At 43.3% G+C, this 18533-nt stretch overlaps 1 protein-coding gene across 1 annotated transcript in view; it reads right to left on the reverse strand.

Annotated features, from left to right (window-relative positions):
• Positions 1-1782: 1782 nt before the first annotated feature.
• MROH2B (maestro heat like repeat family member 2B) overlaps positions 1783-18533 on the reverse strand; it is a 76519-nt gene continuing 59768 nt past the window's right edge. Inside the window, exons 30-42 of the mRNA XM_040262388.1 lie at positions 17475-17627; positions 15160-15317; positions 14473-14599; positions 13802-13989; positions 11810-11950; positions 11176-11290; positions 10172-10318; positions 9471-9653; positions 5520-5675; positions 5054-5188; positions 4283-4385; positions 2325-2390; positions 1783-1889 (exon numbers count right to left, since the gene is read on the reverse strand). Of these exons, the coding sequence (XP_040118322.1) occupies positions 1783-1889; positions 2325-2390; positions 4283-4385; positions 5054-5188; positions 5520-5675; positions 9471-9653; positions 10172-10318; positions 11176-11290; positions 11810-11950; positions 13802-13989; positions 14473-14599; positions 15160-15317; positions 17475-17627 (1779 nt within the window). The remainder of the gene's footprint in view (positions 1890-2324; positions 2391-4282; positions 4386-5053; positions 5189-5519; positions 5676-9470; positions 9654-10171; positions 10319-11175; positions 11291-11809; positions 11951-13801; positions 13990-14472; positions 14600-15159; positions 15318-17474; positions 17628-18533) is intronic.

The raw sequence follows: 18533 nt of genomic DNA on the forward strand, positions 1-18533 counted from the left end.
CTGGCTTCCTCCACAGTGGGTGATTCAAGAGAGGGCAGTACCATTTATGACCTTGCCTTGAAAGTCACACACTGTCATTTCTGAACTTTTGTATTGATTGCACAGGACATTTCTATTCACTGTGGGAAGAGGGTTTCAGGAACACCAGGAGACAAGAATCATTTGGAGCCATCCTGGAGGCTGCCTCCATCCTCTGGAAATTATATACAGATGTCATAAACTATAAATTTTATGAGGGTAGAATTTTTCTACTTTTTTTCTTCATAGTTGTAGCCCCAGTGGCTATAACAGTGCCTTATACATTTATAGGCACTTAATAAATATTTGTTCAATGGATGAATAAATGAGACTCTGGTCTAAAATCTCTGACCTAAAAGACTCCTTTGGTTCCTAAAATGTTTGGTGGAAATGAAAGATATTTTCTCAAGAACTTGAGGATGAAGGGCTTAGAATATAGATTAGAGGAATTTATAAGGAGACATGTCAATTTAGTAAGTGTTGCCGTTGTTTGCGAAAAGAATCCTAGAACTTGTTGGAAAACTGGGGATTTTTGAAGAAGGCACTAACATTCTGTTTCTAGACTGCTGTGCTAATCTATAGATTCTAGACTTGAACTGCAACACTTCCAGTCTCCAGCCAACCCTGCTTACTTCAGACTGGGTCCCACAATCCGAATTGGCAAGAGCCAGTTCCTTAATATCCAGTAACTGAGTTCTGAGTTCAGTGGTTTTTGTATACTGACAGACTCCTAGTTTTTCTCAAGTCTGGAGTCAAGAGGAGATTCTGCCTCCGTTTTTCCTCCAATTGTATGGCTTGTCCCTATGTTTGTGCTACTAAATATAAAAGGTATATAGTTATAATACCTCCTAGATTTTCTCTAATTGTTTAATGTACAGTGTTAAATACATTGCACCCTTAAAGCTGTCTATCAGTTTATCTTTATTTCAGAAATCTGAACAAAGGGCCAGATCATACTTGAGCTCAATGTTTGAAATTTAAATGTCCACAAGACAAAAATAATAGCAAAAAATAAGGCTGCTAATGAATGACTATGATAGTGGTCATGTTAAATGAGTCCTGGACTCTGTGTTAGAAGTTTCTTTGTCTGAACATGACTTCCTGTATTTTTAGGTGTGCATTGTGAAAAAGAGTGAAGAGTTATGATTCAGATGCCATGAAGCAGGTTAACACATATGCACTTGCACACACACAATTCAAAGAGAGGAATGCTCTAGGATAAAAATGGAAAGGAGATAGTGAGATTTAATACAATGTCAGGAAGGGTCTTTTGTAGAAAATTCCCTGGGGCACAATCTTGACACATAAATTACAAAGTAAGAACAGACAGGTTAAAGTTTGTCATAAGACTGATTTTTAGAAAGAAAAGAGCCTAAGCAGGAAGTCAAAACTGGCAAAGATATGAAAAGGGGCTATGTGTGGAAAGTAGCAGCAGTCCTCTTCTCAGTGGCAGCAGAATTGTCTGACGTTCTTTCATTTTTTTTGGTATCTGCTGGGATGTAAGCTTCCATTGAAGGCCATCCTGTCCAAAGCCATGTGGCTTTCACCACTCACATCACAGGTTATTCCTCACGTGAACTGGTGAGTGTGGTTTTTGCTAACAGAAGCCACCAGGGAGTCTGGAGGGTAAGGGATATACCTCTACCTCAAAATCCCCACCCTAGGTGCCACCTCTGTCCTCAAGATATTACAAGTTTGTGAGTTGTGAGGATGAAGACAGGAGTCAGTTGTAAAAAAAAGCCTAGCAGTTTATTTCCTGATGGTTTACAGATGGACACTTATGTCTTTACACCTTCTCAGGAGGGTCTGCATGGCAGCTTCAGCTGCTCTCTGGACACTGATACAAGGGTCCTGTCGAAGTGCTTGGAGCCCTGAAAAGGGAAGAAGAGCAACGTCCACTGAGGGAAGAAAGCCAAAGCAGTGCAGGGAAGCCTCCACTAAGGATCAGAGCTACATGGGGCTCAGGTCCCTGGGCTCACATTTTGCCCTAATGGTTAGGATTTGGATCCACAAATTTAGAAACTAGTTTTACATTGAAACAAGGGAAGAGAAGATGCTGACCTTGGGACCAGTAGGTTTAGAAACAATCGAAAAATTGAAGTCTGTTGGGAATGGTGCCTACAATGGGACGGAGCTGGGGGTCACCTTACACTCTGGGGAAAGTCCAGTATATGGGGAACATCAGAGACCACTGATGATGGGGTACACTATGATTTTACAGCTGATGTGGAACTTGGAGTGGCTCTAGCTTCTCTTACTCTAAGAATATAACAGGGCTCTGGACAGAAACTAGGGTTGGTACTCACGTGTGGTCAGTTGTTCCCTGTCTACTAGCTCCACATATTGGTAGGTCAAATTGAGAACAATGGCATCTAAAATCAACAGGAAGAAAAGTTACTATTTGCTATAGAGAAATTGGCCACAAAAAGTCAGGGCAGACTCTGCACCTGGTCAGAAGTTAAGTGGTCTGAATAGTGAATGAACAAGTTAGGCTCCTCTTGCACCTCCAGGATGATGTGAGGGTGATGTGTATGGAGTCTTGAGTGCTGTGACTGGAAGCGGTTGCTTGCCCACCGCTTGCATGTTACTGGGAAAACTCACTATGTCCTCCAGGGGGCAGTGCGAGTTGTCAGGGTTTTGAACATGTATGGCCCCTGTCTTCCAAAAATTTACAACGTAGTTAGGGGGCTATGGTTTTTCCAGTAGTCATGTACAGATGTGAGAGTTGGACCATAAAGAAAGCTGAGCACTGAAGAATTGATGCTATTGAAATGTGGAGCTGAAGAAGACTCTTGAGAGTCTCTTGGATGGCAAGGAGATCAAACCAGTCAATCCTAAAGGAAAACAACACTGAATATTCATTGCGAGGACTGATGCTGAAGCTGAAGCTCCAATACTTTGGCCACCTGACGTGAACAGCTGACTCATTGGAAAAGACCTTGATGCTGAGAAAGACTAGGGCAGGAGGAGATGGGGGTGACAGAGGATGAGACAGTTGGATGGCCTCACTAACTCAATGCATATGAGTTTGAGCAAGCTCCAGGAGATAGTGAAGGACAGGGAAGTCTGTCATGCTGCAGTTCATGGGCTCACAAAGAGTTGGACACATTTTAGTGACTGAACAACAACAGAAAGGGGATCCTCTATAGGATCCAATAAGGGATCCTTAGGATCCTGGCTTTCCTGGTGGCTCAGACAGTAGAGTCTGCCTGCAGTGTGGGAGATGCAGGTTCCCTAGGTCGGGAATATCCCCTGGAGAAGGAAATGGCAACCCGGGTACTCCAGTATTCTTGCCTGGAAAATCCCATGGATGGAGGAGCCCAACAGGCTACAGTCCACAGAGTCGCAAAGAGTCAGACACGACTGAGTGACTTCACTTTCTTTCTTTCTTTCTTTCTTAAAGGTGGCCAACCCAGTGGGCCTATTCACTGTGGGCCTGATTAGATGGAATGGGTTTCATGATAAGACTTAATCTTCAGCGATTCACTTACTTTCCTCTTTAATTTTGTAGATCAAACAAAGAGGCAACACAGTGAAATTAAGTGAATTGTCCAGAATCACCCAGCAGAGCCAAGGTCCGCTGGCCCCCATGCACCCATACACTTTTCACTAGTTATCATGTTGCTGCTAAAGCTCTCAGCTTGAACTGAATTTAGAAGGTTGACTATGGTTTGTGTTAATGGGTGATACAAAGGAAAACAATTTGGCAGGGGCTGCAGGCTTGGATCAAAGACCTGGGGAAAAGAGGGAACAGTGACCTGGAACCAGAAGAAGCAGGAAGGACCCAAATAGGGGGAATGGTCTGATGGAAAGAGAATGAGTGTTGGGAATTCAGAAGCTGCTACTGTAAGTTTGCAAAGAGAACAGGTTCTTTTGAGGGAAGATGTTGTTATACATAAAATGAATTTTCTGGCTTATTGTTTTTTTTCTTTTGGTCATACCAATCATACTGGTCTTCCCAGGTGGCACTTGTGGTAAAGAACCCACCTGCCAATGCAGGAGACATAAGAGACATGAGTTTGATCCCTGGGTTGGGAGGATCCCCTGGAGGAGGGCATGGCAGCCCACCCCAGTATTCTTGCCTGGAGAAGCCTATGGGCAGAGGAGCCTGGCAGGGTACAGACCATGGGGTTGCAAAGAGTCAGATATGACCAAAGCAACAGCACACAATCATACCAGCATTCATGCTGGGGTAGTTTCCAGGCAAAGCAAAACAGGATGGCAAGGAGCAGGCCTGTGAGTGGAGAGAGTGGAGAGGCCTCACCTGTGAGTTTGATGGCTGCACTCCTGATGGTCTCCCAGCTGCTGCTGAAGAACGTGAATGAGTGTGTGTGGAGGATCCATAGGATTTCTTGGTTTCTCTTCGACTGGAAGAGATATGTGTTACAAAAAGGGCAACTGAAAGTGGGAGGGATGGGTCGGCAAGGGAAGGACTGGGGGTTTGGGATTAGCAGATGCAAATTAGTATATAGAGAATGGATAAACAACAAGGTCCTACTGTATAGCACAGGGAACTATATACAATATCCTGTGATAAACCAGAATGAAAAAGAACATGAAAAAGAATATATATGTATAACTGAGTTATTTGGCTGTTGAGTGGAAATTAACACAACCCTGTAAATCTACTATACTTTAATAAATTTAAAAAAAACAGAAGACAACTGAGAAGTGACTCTAAGAAATTCAGCATCCTATAGGCCCCAAGAACAGACATCAAAAGGCCAATAAGCATGCATACAGCCGTTAATTGTTCTGCTGGAAGGTGTCTTACGGCTATTTCATTCTACATTTAATCAGGGTGGCGCTGGAGCTTATAGGACTAATCAACAGATGTTTCAGGAATCAAGAGCAGATTCCAGCTGGAACTTGGGGACAGAGTAGAGGGTGATGTGGCAGGATATCCAGTATCACTGTTCTTCCCAGATGGTTCTGGCTCTAGCTGGGATTCTTTGCTATGTGCTTTGTCTTCTGGGATTTTCCTGGACTCTTGGCCTGAATTTTTGGAAGCAGCACCTATTTATTGCACACTCACCAGCTTCACGCAGAACTGCCTGTAGAAATCCCTGGCTCTTGGTAGATCCTGACCATCCAGGAGATGGTCTAATACCCCATAGAGTTCCTGGAGGCCCAGAAAAGGAATGCAGATAATCAGGACATCACGGCAAGCCTGAAAAACAGAGTTTTCTGCGTCACAGTGCATAATGCTAGTTCCGCTTCCAGAAGGGAAGGCAGGCTTATTGGTGTGTTGGGAAAAGAGCAGTAAAGAGTGATGCAAGGGCTGGACAGTCAGTGCTACCACCTTCCCAGTTTCAAAGATGGAAGTGCAAACTCAGGAAGTGATGGCCAAAAAGGAACCCAGGATGGGATAACTGGTTTTCAGGTTCATCTGAGACTGGTGTCTTCAGATATGGCTGCTGGTCCAGCCAGACCAGGCTTCCTGGCACCTCTTGGCTATGGGCAGAGGAGGAGGTGCAGCTGTTTGTGCAAGGGCCACTTACAGTTCCAATCTTGGGATTGGGGTCCCAGAGGTGGAGAAGGAATGAAATCATGCTCTTTTTTATCTCTTCAGCAAAAAAAATCTTCCACCTTCTTCCTGTTAGGGATGCCAGATTCTCAAATAAGAGGATGGCAGTCAGCCTCACATCATCCTGCTCCTGTGATGACAGATGCATGTCTTTGGTGAGTCCCCCACACGGCCATTCCCAGCTGGAAACCCCCCGGCCCACTCTGCCCCTTCCCATTCAGTAAAGGAGGCTGGAGCCCAGGTACTGGAGCTCGCTTGTCACAGCCCCTGTGTGTTCCAAGAATGCCCTTCCTTTCCCAGTATCTCTCCACCCACATGACACGAGTTTAGAGCTGGAGTCTTGGTTTTTGACTTTGAGGAAATAATGAGGAAATGTGACCACAGGAATAATAAACAGGGAGTGCTGGTGGCAGAAGACCAGGGAGGGTTCTTGTTTATTCTGTATTTTATACATATTAGTCTGATTGCATCATTAGCCTGGAGTTATGGGGCCTCTGATCTAAACTGCTCAGTGTCTAGGATGCTTCTCCAAGATCCCATACACTTTCCAAAGGGATTACAGGAAGCTCAGAAATTTGGGCTTTGGGTCTCAAAGAGAGAGAGAGAGAGAGAGAGAGAGAGAGGATAAACAGAAAAGTGCTTAGCCCTACTATTGTATATATGAAGTTATGGAGCTCCCTTGCTTACTGTCCAGGAGGGTTGGCAATGCTTTTTAAAAGGCAAAAGATTTATGCGATCTCAACAGGTGGTGGAGAAAGATGGCTTTCTATTATCTCAGACGCTTTGTTGATATGGTTTAGAGTTCTAACAAATTCTGATGAATTTTCTGGAGGTTTTCTTTTTTCTTTCTTTTTCTTGAGGGAGTTGGGTATCTAGAAAACTAGTCTAAAATACCCATAGGAAGGCAGAGGGATGAGGGGAAAGGTCATTCCGGGTAACAGAATATTATTTAGATTAGCAACAACCAAGGACAAATAAAAAAGCATTCCCATGGATATGAGGGGAAGAAGACAGAAGAGTTAACTTTGATAGAAAAATAAAATGTGTGAGAAGAGGGCATATAAACAACAACATTGTGAAAAAGGACACTAATAAAGATCTACCATAAAAAAATAAAGACGGCTTGTTGGGAAAAGGCTAGAAAAGTTAAATACATGAGATGTGACCTTGTAGAATAGAAATGGAAGTAGACATGTTCTTTAAATGTACTAGAAGTAAGGTCAAGGTATATATATTTAAAAGATCTCCTTTTAGAAAGAGAAGCAACCCAATGACAAAGTATCCAGAAGCTAGAGAGTTATTTACTTAAAAAAAAAGAAACCATTTGAATTTTCTAAAATCAAAGACCTAAAGATAGGTCTGCAAGGAGATCCAACCAGTCCATTCTGAAGATCAGCCCTGGGATTTCTTTGGAAGGAATGATGCTAAAGCTGAAACTCCAGTACTTTGGCCACCTCATGCAAACAGTTGACTCATTGGAAAAGACTCTGATGCTGGGAGAGATTGAGGGCAGGAGGAGAAGGGGACGACAGAGGATGAGATGGCTGGATGGCATCATGGACTCGATGGACGTGTCTGAGTGAACTCTGGGAGTTGGTGATGGACAGGGAGGCCTGGCGAGCTGTGATTCATGGGGTTGCAGAGTCGGACACAACTGAGCGAATGAACTGAACTGAACTGAACTGAACTGGAAGATAGGTCAAACAGGAATTAACCAATTGGGACAATGAGAAAGCAGAAAAGAGAAGGGTAGAAGTGTCTTAGGTGCTGGGAGAAGTATTAAAGTTTAATTTCCTGTTATAGAGAGTGATGTGAGTGCTTGGGTGCTGGCGTGGGAAATAGCAGTGAGCAGGGCCTGGAGCATGGGACAGCAGCTGTATTTTCTGTTCTACCATTTTTTCAAAGTGTCACCATATTTTTAGAGTTTCAAGAAAGTATTTGAATAGTGAAGAAAAGAAAGAATTTGGAGATTACAGAATTGTATGTTTTACCTATAGAAAAATATAGGGGCAAAGTATCATAATTTATTTGCAGAAAGAGAGCATTGCTTGCACCTAGTTGCTTTAGTTGTATCCAACTCTTTATCATCTTATGGACAGTAGCTCACCAGGCTTTCCTGTCTATGGGATTCTCCAGTCAGCAATATGGAGGTGGGTTGCCATGCCCTCCTCCAGGGGATTTTCCCAGCCCAGGGATTGAACCTGCATCTCTTAAATCTACTACATTGGCAGACAGATTCTTTACCACTAGCACCACCTGGGAAGCCCCCAAAAGAGCATTATAGGACTGTAAAGAACATGTCGTTATTAAGACTCAATTTTTGTCAAATTTTATGCAAATTTGATGAGGTTGATACCTACTAGACATGAAAAAGTTCTAACCTAACAACCAGAAAGACTTTAGATTTTTTTCTTTTGCAGTAAAACTGAGAAACATGCTTTTGACCATAAAACTTGTAGACAGACTTGTGATTAGTGAAGGCTCAGATCCAAGAGTGTTACTATCATTGAATCAACTATGGTCCAGGAAACCTAACAGGTAGGGCTCTCTGGAGCTGACTTCAGCTCTTGGTTGTTAAAGATTGTTTCAATTATCTGTGTATTGAAGAAAAGAACATCTTTGTTATTTTACAGAAGATACTGAATTGAGTGAAAGCCCATAAAGTATTTTTGAGTACAAAATGAGAATGAAAAGTAACACTAATACATTGGAGAAAGTAACACTAATACCAGCAGAAAGCTGCTTTCAAAGGTCAGGTTTAGACTCACACAAAAGAAACTGAAACACACAAAACTGGTGGACTATGGACTGAGGGTATGTATTACAACCTGAAATCTGGAGGTCGGGGTGGTTAATACATTTCTGAAGAGTCAGGAAGAAAGGGTAAGATAAAAAAAACTGGAGTGAATAAATAGGAAAAAATTGGACTTGAGAGGTGATTTTTCTTCAGATTCTATTCAATACTTCTCAGGCCTCATTTAGAGATACAACACAGTCACTGGCTTGTAAAATATTAAAGAGCTGAAAAATTAGGTTGATGGTGAATAATGAAGGAAATAAAGACTTTTCATTCTGGAGACTATCAGTGAACAGGTAATTTAATAAAGCCTGAGTGCTTAAGAAGTATGCACTTGAGGAGGCAGCCAACAGTTTCCATCTCCTCCAATCACACAACGGGAGCAGACAGGTTTAGATTATAAAAAATAGGTTTATGTTAGATGTGAAATAGATTTCTATATTAATGGCAGTGAATAAACCAAGAAGAAATAATAAAATCTAGTTTCCCAGAAGGTAGAAAGAAAAATGACCTTCCTTTGCCTAGGATCATTGACTAATCTTTTCTGAAATGAGGGCTGTAAACCAGATCAGGGGTTGACAAAATTTTTCTGTAAAAGACCAAACGCTGAATAATTTAGACTTTGCAGGCCACATGGTTTCTGTAACAACTAATCAGCTCTGCAGATGAAGTGTGAAGGTTGCCATAGATAACATGTAACCAAAGGGCATGGCTGTGTTCCAACAACACTACCTTTGCAAAAAGATGTTCTGGGTCGCATTTGGCCCATGAGCCACGGGGCAGTTTAATGACTCCTGGATGAAATGAACTAAGCAAGTATTTTAAGTTTTTGAAATCTTGCACATGAAAAAGATAGTGTTGGAGGCATCAACGTTTAGCCCTGTAATGAGTACTGTCATCATCTGTGTTCCCCCAACAGGAAACATTGAGGTAAGGATTTAAGTGTAAGGGATTTACATGGGAGGTGAGCCCAGGAAGCAAGATGGGCGAGAGAGGAAGGCTATGAAAGGGAATATAAGTGGGTATGGGAGATGGACACCAAACTGGTCTGCTGCAAGCACTGCCTGAACCTCTTTCTGTTCACTCACTTCTTCTGGGAAGGGAAGATTCCTGAACAGGTTCACTTACATCTTCAAGGAAGGTTCTTGTTTGCAGCACTATTTCTTTGAAGTAGAAGCTCACGTCTCTGTCTGTGAGCAGATCCAGGATCTTTTTTAGAGCCTTCAAGCTTTCACAGACGACCTCAGTGCGGGCCAGGTGATAGAGGCCTCTGATGACAGATTCTAACATTATCTGCTTGTGCTTCTTCACCTATTTTGAAATAAGTTTTCTTAATCTGGAAAACTGTTCTATGTGTATCTGGAATAGGGTAGGAGACCCCAGACAAGGGGACTGACATTCTGTTAGGGTCATGGATCCTTCAACACAAGAGCCACTACTTCAGCAACTTATTTGGATTTTCACTTAATTTCTGAAATTAACACACATGGTTAACCCCATGTGTAACCATGGGGAGTGGGTTACTAAATAATTATTTTAAAACTCTACTTGTGTCTATGCATGCTTAGTTGGGTCCAGTTCCTTGCAACTCCATGGACTGTAGCCCACCAGGCTCTTCTCCATGGGATTTTCCAGGCAAGAATAATGGGGTGGGTTGCCATTTCCTTCTCCAGGGGATCTTCCCAACCCAGGGATGGAACCTGTCTCCTGTGTCTCTTGCATTGGCAGATGGATTCTTTTTTTTTTTTTTTTTAACCACTGAGCCACTTGGGAAGCCTCTAACTCTACTTAGATGAACTACTTTTTGTCCTTCCCTCAACCCCTTTTACCTTGTGAGGGGCTCCAGAAGCCATATTACCGAGACCCCGGATGGCCATTTGCCTCAGGATGGAGTTGGAGTCCCAAGCACTCTGATCCATCAGGACAAGCACATCCCGTAGATTCCCATGCTTCCAAAGGATTGGCTCCTTCATGAGCTGAAAATGATACACTTCTCCCCTTTAGTTGAGGGAAGGGCCTCCCTTCAGGAGAGTTCTGAAGGCATCACAGCTATGATGAAAGGGCAGGGCCCCAGCTGCTTGTGGAGCAGAGGAAGAAGCCTGGGGTGAATATGCAAATCTGGCAGGAACTAAGCTCTAGTGGTAAGTGACCCACAGGTCAAGGTTATGAGCTGATGAGAACCAAAACACCTAGTTAAGAATATACGTGCACGTGCTTAGTTGCTCAGTTGTGTCTGACTCTTTGTGACCTCATGGAATAAAACCCGCAGACTCCTCTGTCCATGGAAATTCTCCGGGCAAGAATACTAGAGTGGGTTGCCATGCCCTCCATGCCCTCTTCCAGGGGATCTTCCTAATCCACGAATCGAACTGGGGTCTCCTGCATTGCAGGCAGATTCGTTATCAGCTGAGCTACCAGGGAAGCCCAGTTAAGAAGATAATTCTGATCTAAATGGGAAAATAGAGCATAGGAAACAGGAGTAACTGATGATGTTATTTCTCTGGACTGGCTGGGCCAGCTTTTATCCCAGGGTGTGGAAGGACTGTAGTATTGATATATTTGTTGGTTATATTTTGTTTTGTCTTTTGCAGGTTAATTCTCTATCCTTCTCTGCTTTGGAAATTGATGCCTACAGACCAGAGGGCAGGAAGAGGATGAGGCTGGGTTCTTTTTCCTCTCTTTCTCTCTGCTCAGGTACTGTATCTCTGGCAGTCGTTGGGCCTCTCCACTCCCAAAGCTCCCAGTGAAGGTCCCTCTTCCATGGCTCTGGATCCCATTGAACTCCTGAGAGAGATACCCCATGGGACCCAACAAGCCTGCTGGGATGGCTTGCCTCAGAGAAGAAAGCTGTGCCAGTTATCCGGTAGTTCTCTGAGGAGGAGGTCAGGGATGGGAAGAGTTGTTCTGTGATGTCCAGTATGATTCCATGTTGCCACACGGCCATGCTCCTAGAAAACCAAGGCTCCCATTGTAGCGGAGACTTTTTTCTTTCTAAACAATGGAAGACACTTTAGTCTATTTCTCTATCAGGAAAATCAATAATTTTAAAAAGGGATGTTAACAAGGAAAGAGCACCAAGGCTTAAACTTTATAGCACCCTATCTAAGTGCCTGACGAGAGTGTTCAGTTCAGTCACTCAGTCATGTCCGACTCTTTGTGACCCCATGGACTGCAGCCTGCCAGGCCTTCTTCTCCATCACCAGCTCCCGGAGTTCACTCAAACTCTAAAGTGTAGTTCGCCTAAAACTGTTAATTTGTATCGCTATTTTTTGAGGAATTGTTGAGTTTGGAGCTGATCCTACTGTGTCTTCCCAACCCCCTTTGCTCTTTCCTCTGTTTTTTTTTTTTTCTCCTTGACTCTAAGGCCTTGGTGACTCAATGGCGTTCAGTGAAGTTGCCTGCACTGCATTTTCACTTTGTTTTCAGCTTTTCCTTTGGTATCTAGTTTTGGAGTATCTGAACATTACCTGGCCAGTGCACAGACTCCTATGTGGTGGGTACTGGGGCTGCTGAGGAGGGTCCACACGTTGTCTCCCTCGTCAGATTCTCTGGTCAGCCCTTCTCTCATAGCCTGGGCCTGCACACACTTCAGAGTTGTAGTTGAGAGCCTGAAAGAGACAGTTGGCATCACAAAAGTAAGTCGATACCATGCAGGGAATTGTGAACTCCTCAAGTCCATAATCCATAATAAATACCATCAAGCTGTCTGTATTCTGTATTTTCACATATTATATCTTGGTGCTCTATATTGAAATGTATGAATCTGGTTACTTATAACCACTATGTGCTGCAGAATAAATATAGCACATTTTGTTTGTTTTAAAAAATGTTCCCCACAATACTCCCTTACTTCTGGATGAATGGAGGCTGTGTAAGGAAAACACAGGCAGCCTTGATCTCACACTTTGGTGCTGGGGCCAAAGGGGATATTGACATGTCCTGAACTCAGTCAATAATCCCACAAAATCTTCACCTCTCCTGAGAAAATCAAGCCCTGAGGATAGAAATGTGAAATACTATATTTTAGTGGCTCAAACACAGCACCTTGGAAACCAGGATGCATCTCTCAATGGATAGTGCATTGCAATTGTTGGCCAAACAGTAGTTGTGATGCAGTCTCTATTGATTGTGTATACAATTCGTGTACACAAACATATTCAGGTACGGCTCTTTGAGCTGTCCCTGGAGGAGGACCTGGCCACCCACTCCAGTATCCTTGCCTGGAGGATCCCATGGACAGAGGAGCCTGGCAGGCTACAGTCCATAGGGTTGCAAAAAGAGGGACATGACTGATGCGACTTAGCGTGCACACATGCATGCTTAGAGCTGTAGGTATTTTAGTAAAGTTACATGTATGTATGTACATGTGCTGAGCCTAACTCCTTCCTTGGTGGTTCAGATGGTAAAGAATCTTCTTGCAATGCAGGAGACCCACAGTCAGTCCCTGAGTCGTGAAGATCCCCTAGAGAAGGGAATGGCAACCTACTGTAGTATTCTTGCCTGGAGAATTCCATGGACAGAGGAACCTGGTGGGCTACACAGTCCATGGGGTCACAAAGAGTCAGATGGGACTGTGTGACTGAGTGCATGGGCCCGCACAGGCAAGCAAGCGGACCCAATCCCTTGCCCGCCCCCCCACTCCACCCCATATGCATGCTCACTGAGTCTAATTGCTCTTTCAAATGCCTTTTAATAGGTTGATTTGACTTTGGAATAAAAAGTTAGGCAAGAGAACAGGGAAGCAAAGCAATGTGTTACAAAATAAAAATCTATACTTAATAATCCTCAAAGAGCTCTATGGAACAATATAAAATACGAATTTAATAGTTTAAGAAAGCACTAATTTATGACTTAATTGGGACTTTTAAAAAACTTTTTCAATGGTTCATGAAATAATATTGCTTCTTTCAATTGGTGAAGTCTTAGATTTGAGGAAATATAATATTTATTTTTATTTTTCTTCTTTCTTTGTATGCTGTGTATGTGTATACTCATGTTGGACTCTTTGTGATCCCATGGACTGGGGTCCCCCAGGACCCTCAGTCCATAGAATTTTCCAAGCAAGAATACTGGAGTGGGTTCCATTTCCTTCTCCAGGGGATCTTCCCGACCTAGGGATTGAACCTGTATCTCTTGCACTGGCAGTCTCCTTCGCTGGGAGACAGATTCTTTACCACTAGTGCCACCTGCCTTGAATATTACAGAATTCCAACTTTCCTTGAAAGATTTCAAGGAAAGAAGACAAAGGAAGTGGATGGGCCACTCAAGAGAGGAGGATGTTGCTGCTTGTAAGACTGTTCTGGATGACAGCGCCTGGGTACCAGTTCCGGGAAGAAGGGCTATGAGGCTCAGGGATGGAGGGACCTTGTTTCTAAATGGTTAGTTGAGGCCACACCAGGCTCTTTTGTGGAGTCTTGGGTCAGGATGTCTCCAGAATGCCCTCTTGCCTGGCCGTTTACCTGCAGGGGTCAGCTATCTGCTGCCGCTCCCCCTGCGGCATCACCCGCCGCCGGCGGCTGAGGGCAGAGGTGGGCATCTTCTGACCGAGCGTGCAGCTGACCAGCTTCAGGAGAAGCACGAACAGCTCCGGGTACAGGCTCGCGACAGGGGTGCCCGTTGACACCACTTCATACATGGCACAGGCCACCTGCAGGGAGGAAGTGTCTCGTGTCAGGGGGGGCTGACCTTCCAGGCTGTTTTCCCTCCACAGGATTGCTTCCCAGGTGGACCACACTTGTAAAAGCACACAGGAAGGGGAGAAAATGGAGGGCTTATTTTTCTGGGAACTTCTCAACTCAGGCTGTGTTTTTCTCTCAGGGCTCCCATGTGGGGTGACTCCAAAGTCTAGTTGGCACCACCAGGTTAGGCTTAGGGTCTTTTGACAACAATTAGATGTCTTGAAGGATAATTTGGAAACACAGAGGCACAGATTCTCCTTGGGCTGGTGAGAAACGGGCTTCTAAACATGATCAGCCACAAAGTCATTGCCATATCACTGCCATGACTGTCCAGAATAAACTGGGAGTCGATTTAAAACCAGAGTATAAGAGGGGAAGAAGTGTGATTAATGCTGCAGCACCCAGTGCCGGGTGGGAACAAGCTCAGATGTGTGACGGGTTGTCCAACTCACAGATATTGCCTCTATTCTGGCTAGGTCATCTTCTAACTCGTTCTCCAGTTTGTCGACTAAGGCTCGCAAGAGTTTGCCACTGGAGGCTGGGTTCTCAGCCAGAGATTTCCACAGTGTCTTTGTGTCCCTAGGCAAGGAAGGCAGGAAGCTGATGAGGCTCAACTCCTTGGGAGATTCGCTTTTCCATTGGATCCACTCTAAAACCACATTATGACTAATCACAATTGCAGGGATGAGTGGACATGCCAACGTGCCTGGGGATAATAAGGATGCTTTATTTAACAATCTAGCATTTGGGCCTTGGGTTGCTGAGGTTTGTTAACATCCATCAAGACAGAAACCTCTCATATAGATGCATTCTCAGCAACCAGAAAGGGGGGAAATAATCACTTTCTAAAACTCACTTACTCCTATTTTAAATATATATATATATATATACATACACACACACATACACAAACATATATACATATACACATACCTAAAATTCTGATCTTCCAATGAGGACATATATTTGAAAAATACTTGGAAAACCATTACCTGTGATTCAAGCACTGTTTCTGAAATTAGCCAGGTGAGATGTTTTCAACTTTTGTTTGCTATCTTTCTCTCAAACCAGAGATTCTTCCCCAATGCCTTACAGAGGGGTCTTCCCTGGGAAAAGGGACCACCTTAGTTTGAATCTACCTGTCAAAGGGCAGAGCCTTCTGTAAAAGGTTGGCAACAACCGCGTCCATGTGAAAGCTGGCTATCTGAGAGATGGCTTCTAGCATAAACTGAAAACTTTCCTCCTTTTGTCTGAGGACCGGCATGTGATGGTAAATTATGCCCAAGATCTCCAACAGCTAAAAAGAAAAAGCCAATGCAATCACTGAATCACCATTTTTCCTTGACATGGTTGACTTAGGTCATGTACAGTCAGCAAGTTGTGGGTGGTGATTGATGAAATAGAAATAATGTTAAGGAAGTGATTGATTCTACACATGGCCTATCTCTTGCTCAGGACAATTATTGATAAATTAGGCATTTATTCTTAAATCAGTTTAGCAAACATTTAGTAAAAGGCAGCATTATGCCAGGTGCTGAGTTAGGCATTGTGGGGATTTTACCAGGGTTGCATAAGATGTAGCCCTTTCTCAAAAGGAATGAATCATCTCATAAAGGACTTCGGCTATACACCCAAAGGCTTGTATACAAAACTGTGTATGGCAAATGGTGTACAGGAGATTCACGGGACTGATAGGGGAATCCAGAAGTAACTGAGGTCACCAGAGAGGGACGTCTGCTCTGGGTCTCAAAGGATATATACCAATTCCAAAAGGCAAGGTGGAGATGGCGAGGAAAGGAACCCACGTCAGAAGGAACAAGATAGGTAAAAATGCAAATAGAACACAGAGGGTTCAGAGAGCAGTGAAACTAATCTATCCTCCACTATTGGATACATGCCATTATAAATCTGTCAACACCAAAACTAAAAGCTCTAATGTGAACTGTGGACTTTGGGTGATTATAGGATGGGTCAATGTAGGTTCATCGATTGTATCAAACGTAACCTGAGGTGTGGGATGTTGGAAGTGTGGAGATAGGAGGTGTACTGAAACTCTATAACTTCTGCTCAGTTTTGCTGTGAACCTAATGGCTTTAAAAAGTAAAATCTATATAAAAACTACACGAAAGCCTGGTAGAAGCAGATGTAGAAAACCTTATGGAATAGGAGAATGGTTCAGTTTGGAGCACAGAAAGAATGAAGGTGAGAAAAAAGAGGAGGATAACTTGATAGACAAGACAAAGCTGAATCCAAAAGGGCATTGAGGGCCACCTTTCTGAGTTTGGGTATTAGTCTGTGTGCAGTAGGGAATTATATCATGCATTTGGATTTTTGACATGGATTAGGACCTGTCTCTAGGCTAAAGCAACTTTGCGTCCAGTAGATATTTCTCTTGCTTACTTTAGATAGACATTTTTAGGTTAAATATAACATTTTTCATGGAACTGTAATTCCTTAATCATAAATATCCTGCAAGCCTGATTATCACACAGTCCCATACTAGTGATTCTTGGAAAACATTTAGGTCCCTAGCCTTTACCTAGCGTATGAACAACTTCCCCATTTATGTTTAACACGTAAACACATGGATATTCTAAATTTATTAACCTTTCATTCTCCCATGACTGGCCTAGGGCCTGCCACAGAGTATACACTCAATAAATGTTTTTGAAAACAAACAAATGGTTGGGCAGTAGTTAGAACAGAGGTCAGTTGTAAAAGTCATGCTTTGGAGAATTCTTTAATTTAGGATGATTAACTCCCGGCTCTGGGGACCATGACTTCTTCCTCCTGTTACCCTTGGGAAGGAAGCCTTTCTGAGTTAAAAATTCTTTCCTCATCACTGATCTCTGAATTGTTAATATTTTGATTCTGACTTTAGGAGAGAGAGAAGACAGCATATCCATTTGGAGCTCTTAACCAGACTTCCTGAATTTAAATCCAATTCTCTCTGCTTAATTCTCTAGTTGGGAGGAAGGATTGGGACTTTTTTTTCAGTCAGTTCCTCAAGGATAGCCTTCTTTATCAGAAAATACCTAAAGGGTGTTAAAGAGCAGCTCACAGGGTGGCAGTGGAGTTAGAAAACCCGCCTGGCCCTCAGCGGCCATCTCAAAGTTTCATGAGACCACTGTTATGCTTGCAGATCTTACAACCCAGTCTTGCACACTCCACATGCTTCTGGCTCAGATATTCTTCCTCTAGCCAGAGAGTGGCAGCTTGGAAAGTGCTCATCATCACAGACTAGAGAGGCAACTGAGTCAGGCTGATGGGCCCTCCTCCTGAGACTCGTTGTTCATACACAACTTGGGTCTCTGTTGAGGCCTCCTGAGGCTGTGGATATACTCTTGCCTGTGACTCATCAGAGGACCAACTGAGGAGTGATGACCTGCTTCTGGTACTGGCATTTCAGAAGTGCTAGAATTGTGCTCAGATGTCAGACTGGCTGTCAGTTCACCTGGTCTTCCAGAGTAGCTCCCTGCTCCTTCAGGGCGGTGATCATCCAGACACCACAGGCCTTTGTACATGGGGGGTTGAGGCTCTCCAGACCATCCAGGGTTTCCTCCAGGAACATGAGCATTTCTTCACTGGGGATGAGTTTACTGACAATCTGAGAACGGACCCAGAAAGGCTCATGTCACCAACCCCTCACTTCATATCTGGACCCAGAAAGACTCATGTCACCAACCCCTCACTTCATATCTGGACCCAGAAAGACTCACGTAACCAAGCCCCTCACTTCATATCTGGATACCCAAAACATGCTGTCCTTTGTTTTAGGATATTAGAAACCACTGGGCTTTCCAAAGAGTTAGCATATGACTGAGGCCATAGAAACTAGAGAAAATACTAAAATAGGACATAGACACGGCTTTTCAGTCTAAGTAAAACTTTCCTTGAAGTTGCTTTCTAAAAATCATTTCATATTTATTAAATTCTAGGTCTGCCAAGGCAATTTCCTCTCCAAACCTGAATTTGTAATATGCCCCATAAAGGAAAAATAATGCATAAATGGCAATTTAAGTGTTGTCAAGTACTTTCATATACATTTCATCTATCATAGAAATGTCTTGTGTCTGCCAAAGAGTAGCTAGGAGCTAGGCTTGAGGATTCAGGAAATCTATCACCATGTACTAAGTGCCTGGCTAAATAGCCTGTGCCTCATAGTATCCAAACAGAGGGTGAATTAACAATGAATCCTGTCTTTTGCTTTTGTGTGTTTCAATATTGAGTAGTCAATAAAAGGTCAAGAAAATAAGACTTTGTAATTTTGGTCTCTAGACAAATAATTATATAGAATGTTTGATTGTGTATGTCTCTGAGTATGTGTGAATGAAAAGGCAGGCAGGGGAGGTGAAAAGTTAGCAGTCTGAATAAATTCCAGAAGCATTATCTGGGGCTTTAACCAAACAAGAAGGTCATGGTTATGAGTTTATGGGTATGAAAACATTCCTATTCACAACTGAATTCCCTCTGTATTAAATGGCCCAGTGATGTGTGGTAGAACAGTCTTTGA

This window comes from Oryx dammah, unplaced genomic scaffold (assembly GCF_014754425.2).
Source record: "Oryx dammah isolate SB20612 unplaced genomic scaffold, SCBI_Odam_1.1 HiC_scaffold_20, whole genome shotgun sequence".
In the NCBI taxonomy this organism is placed as follows: Eukaryota; Metazoa; Chordata; class Mammalia; order Artiodactyla; family Bovidae; genus Oryx; species Oryx dammah.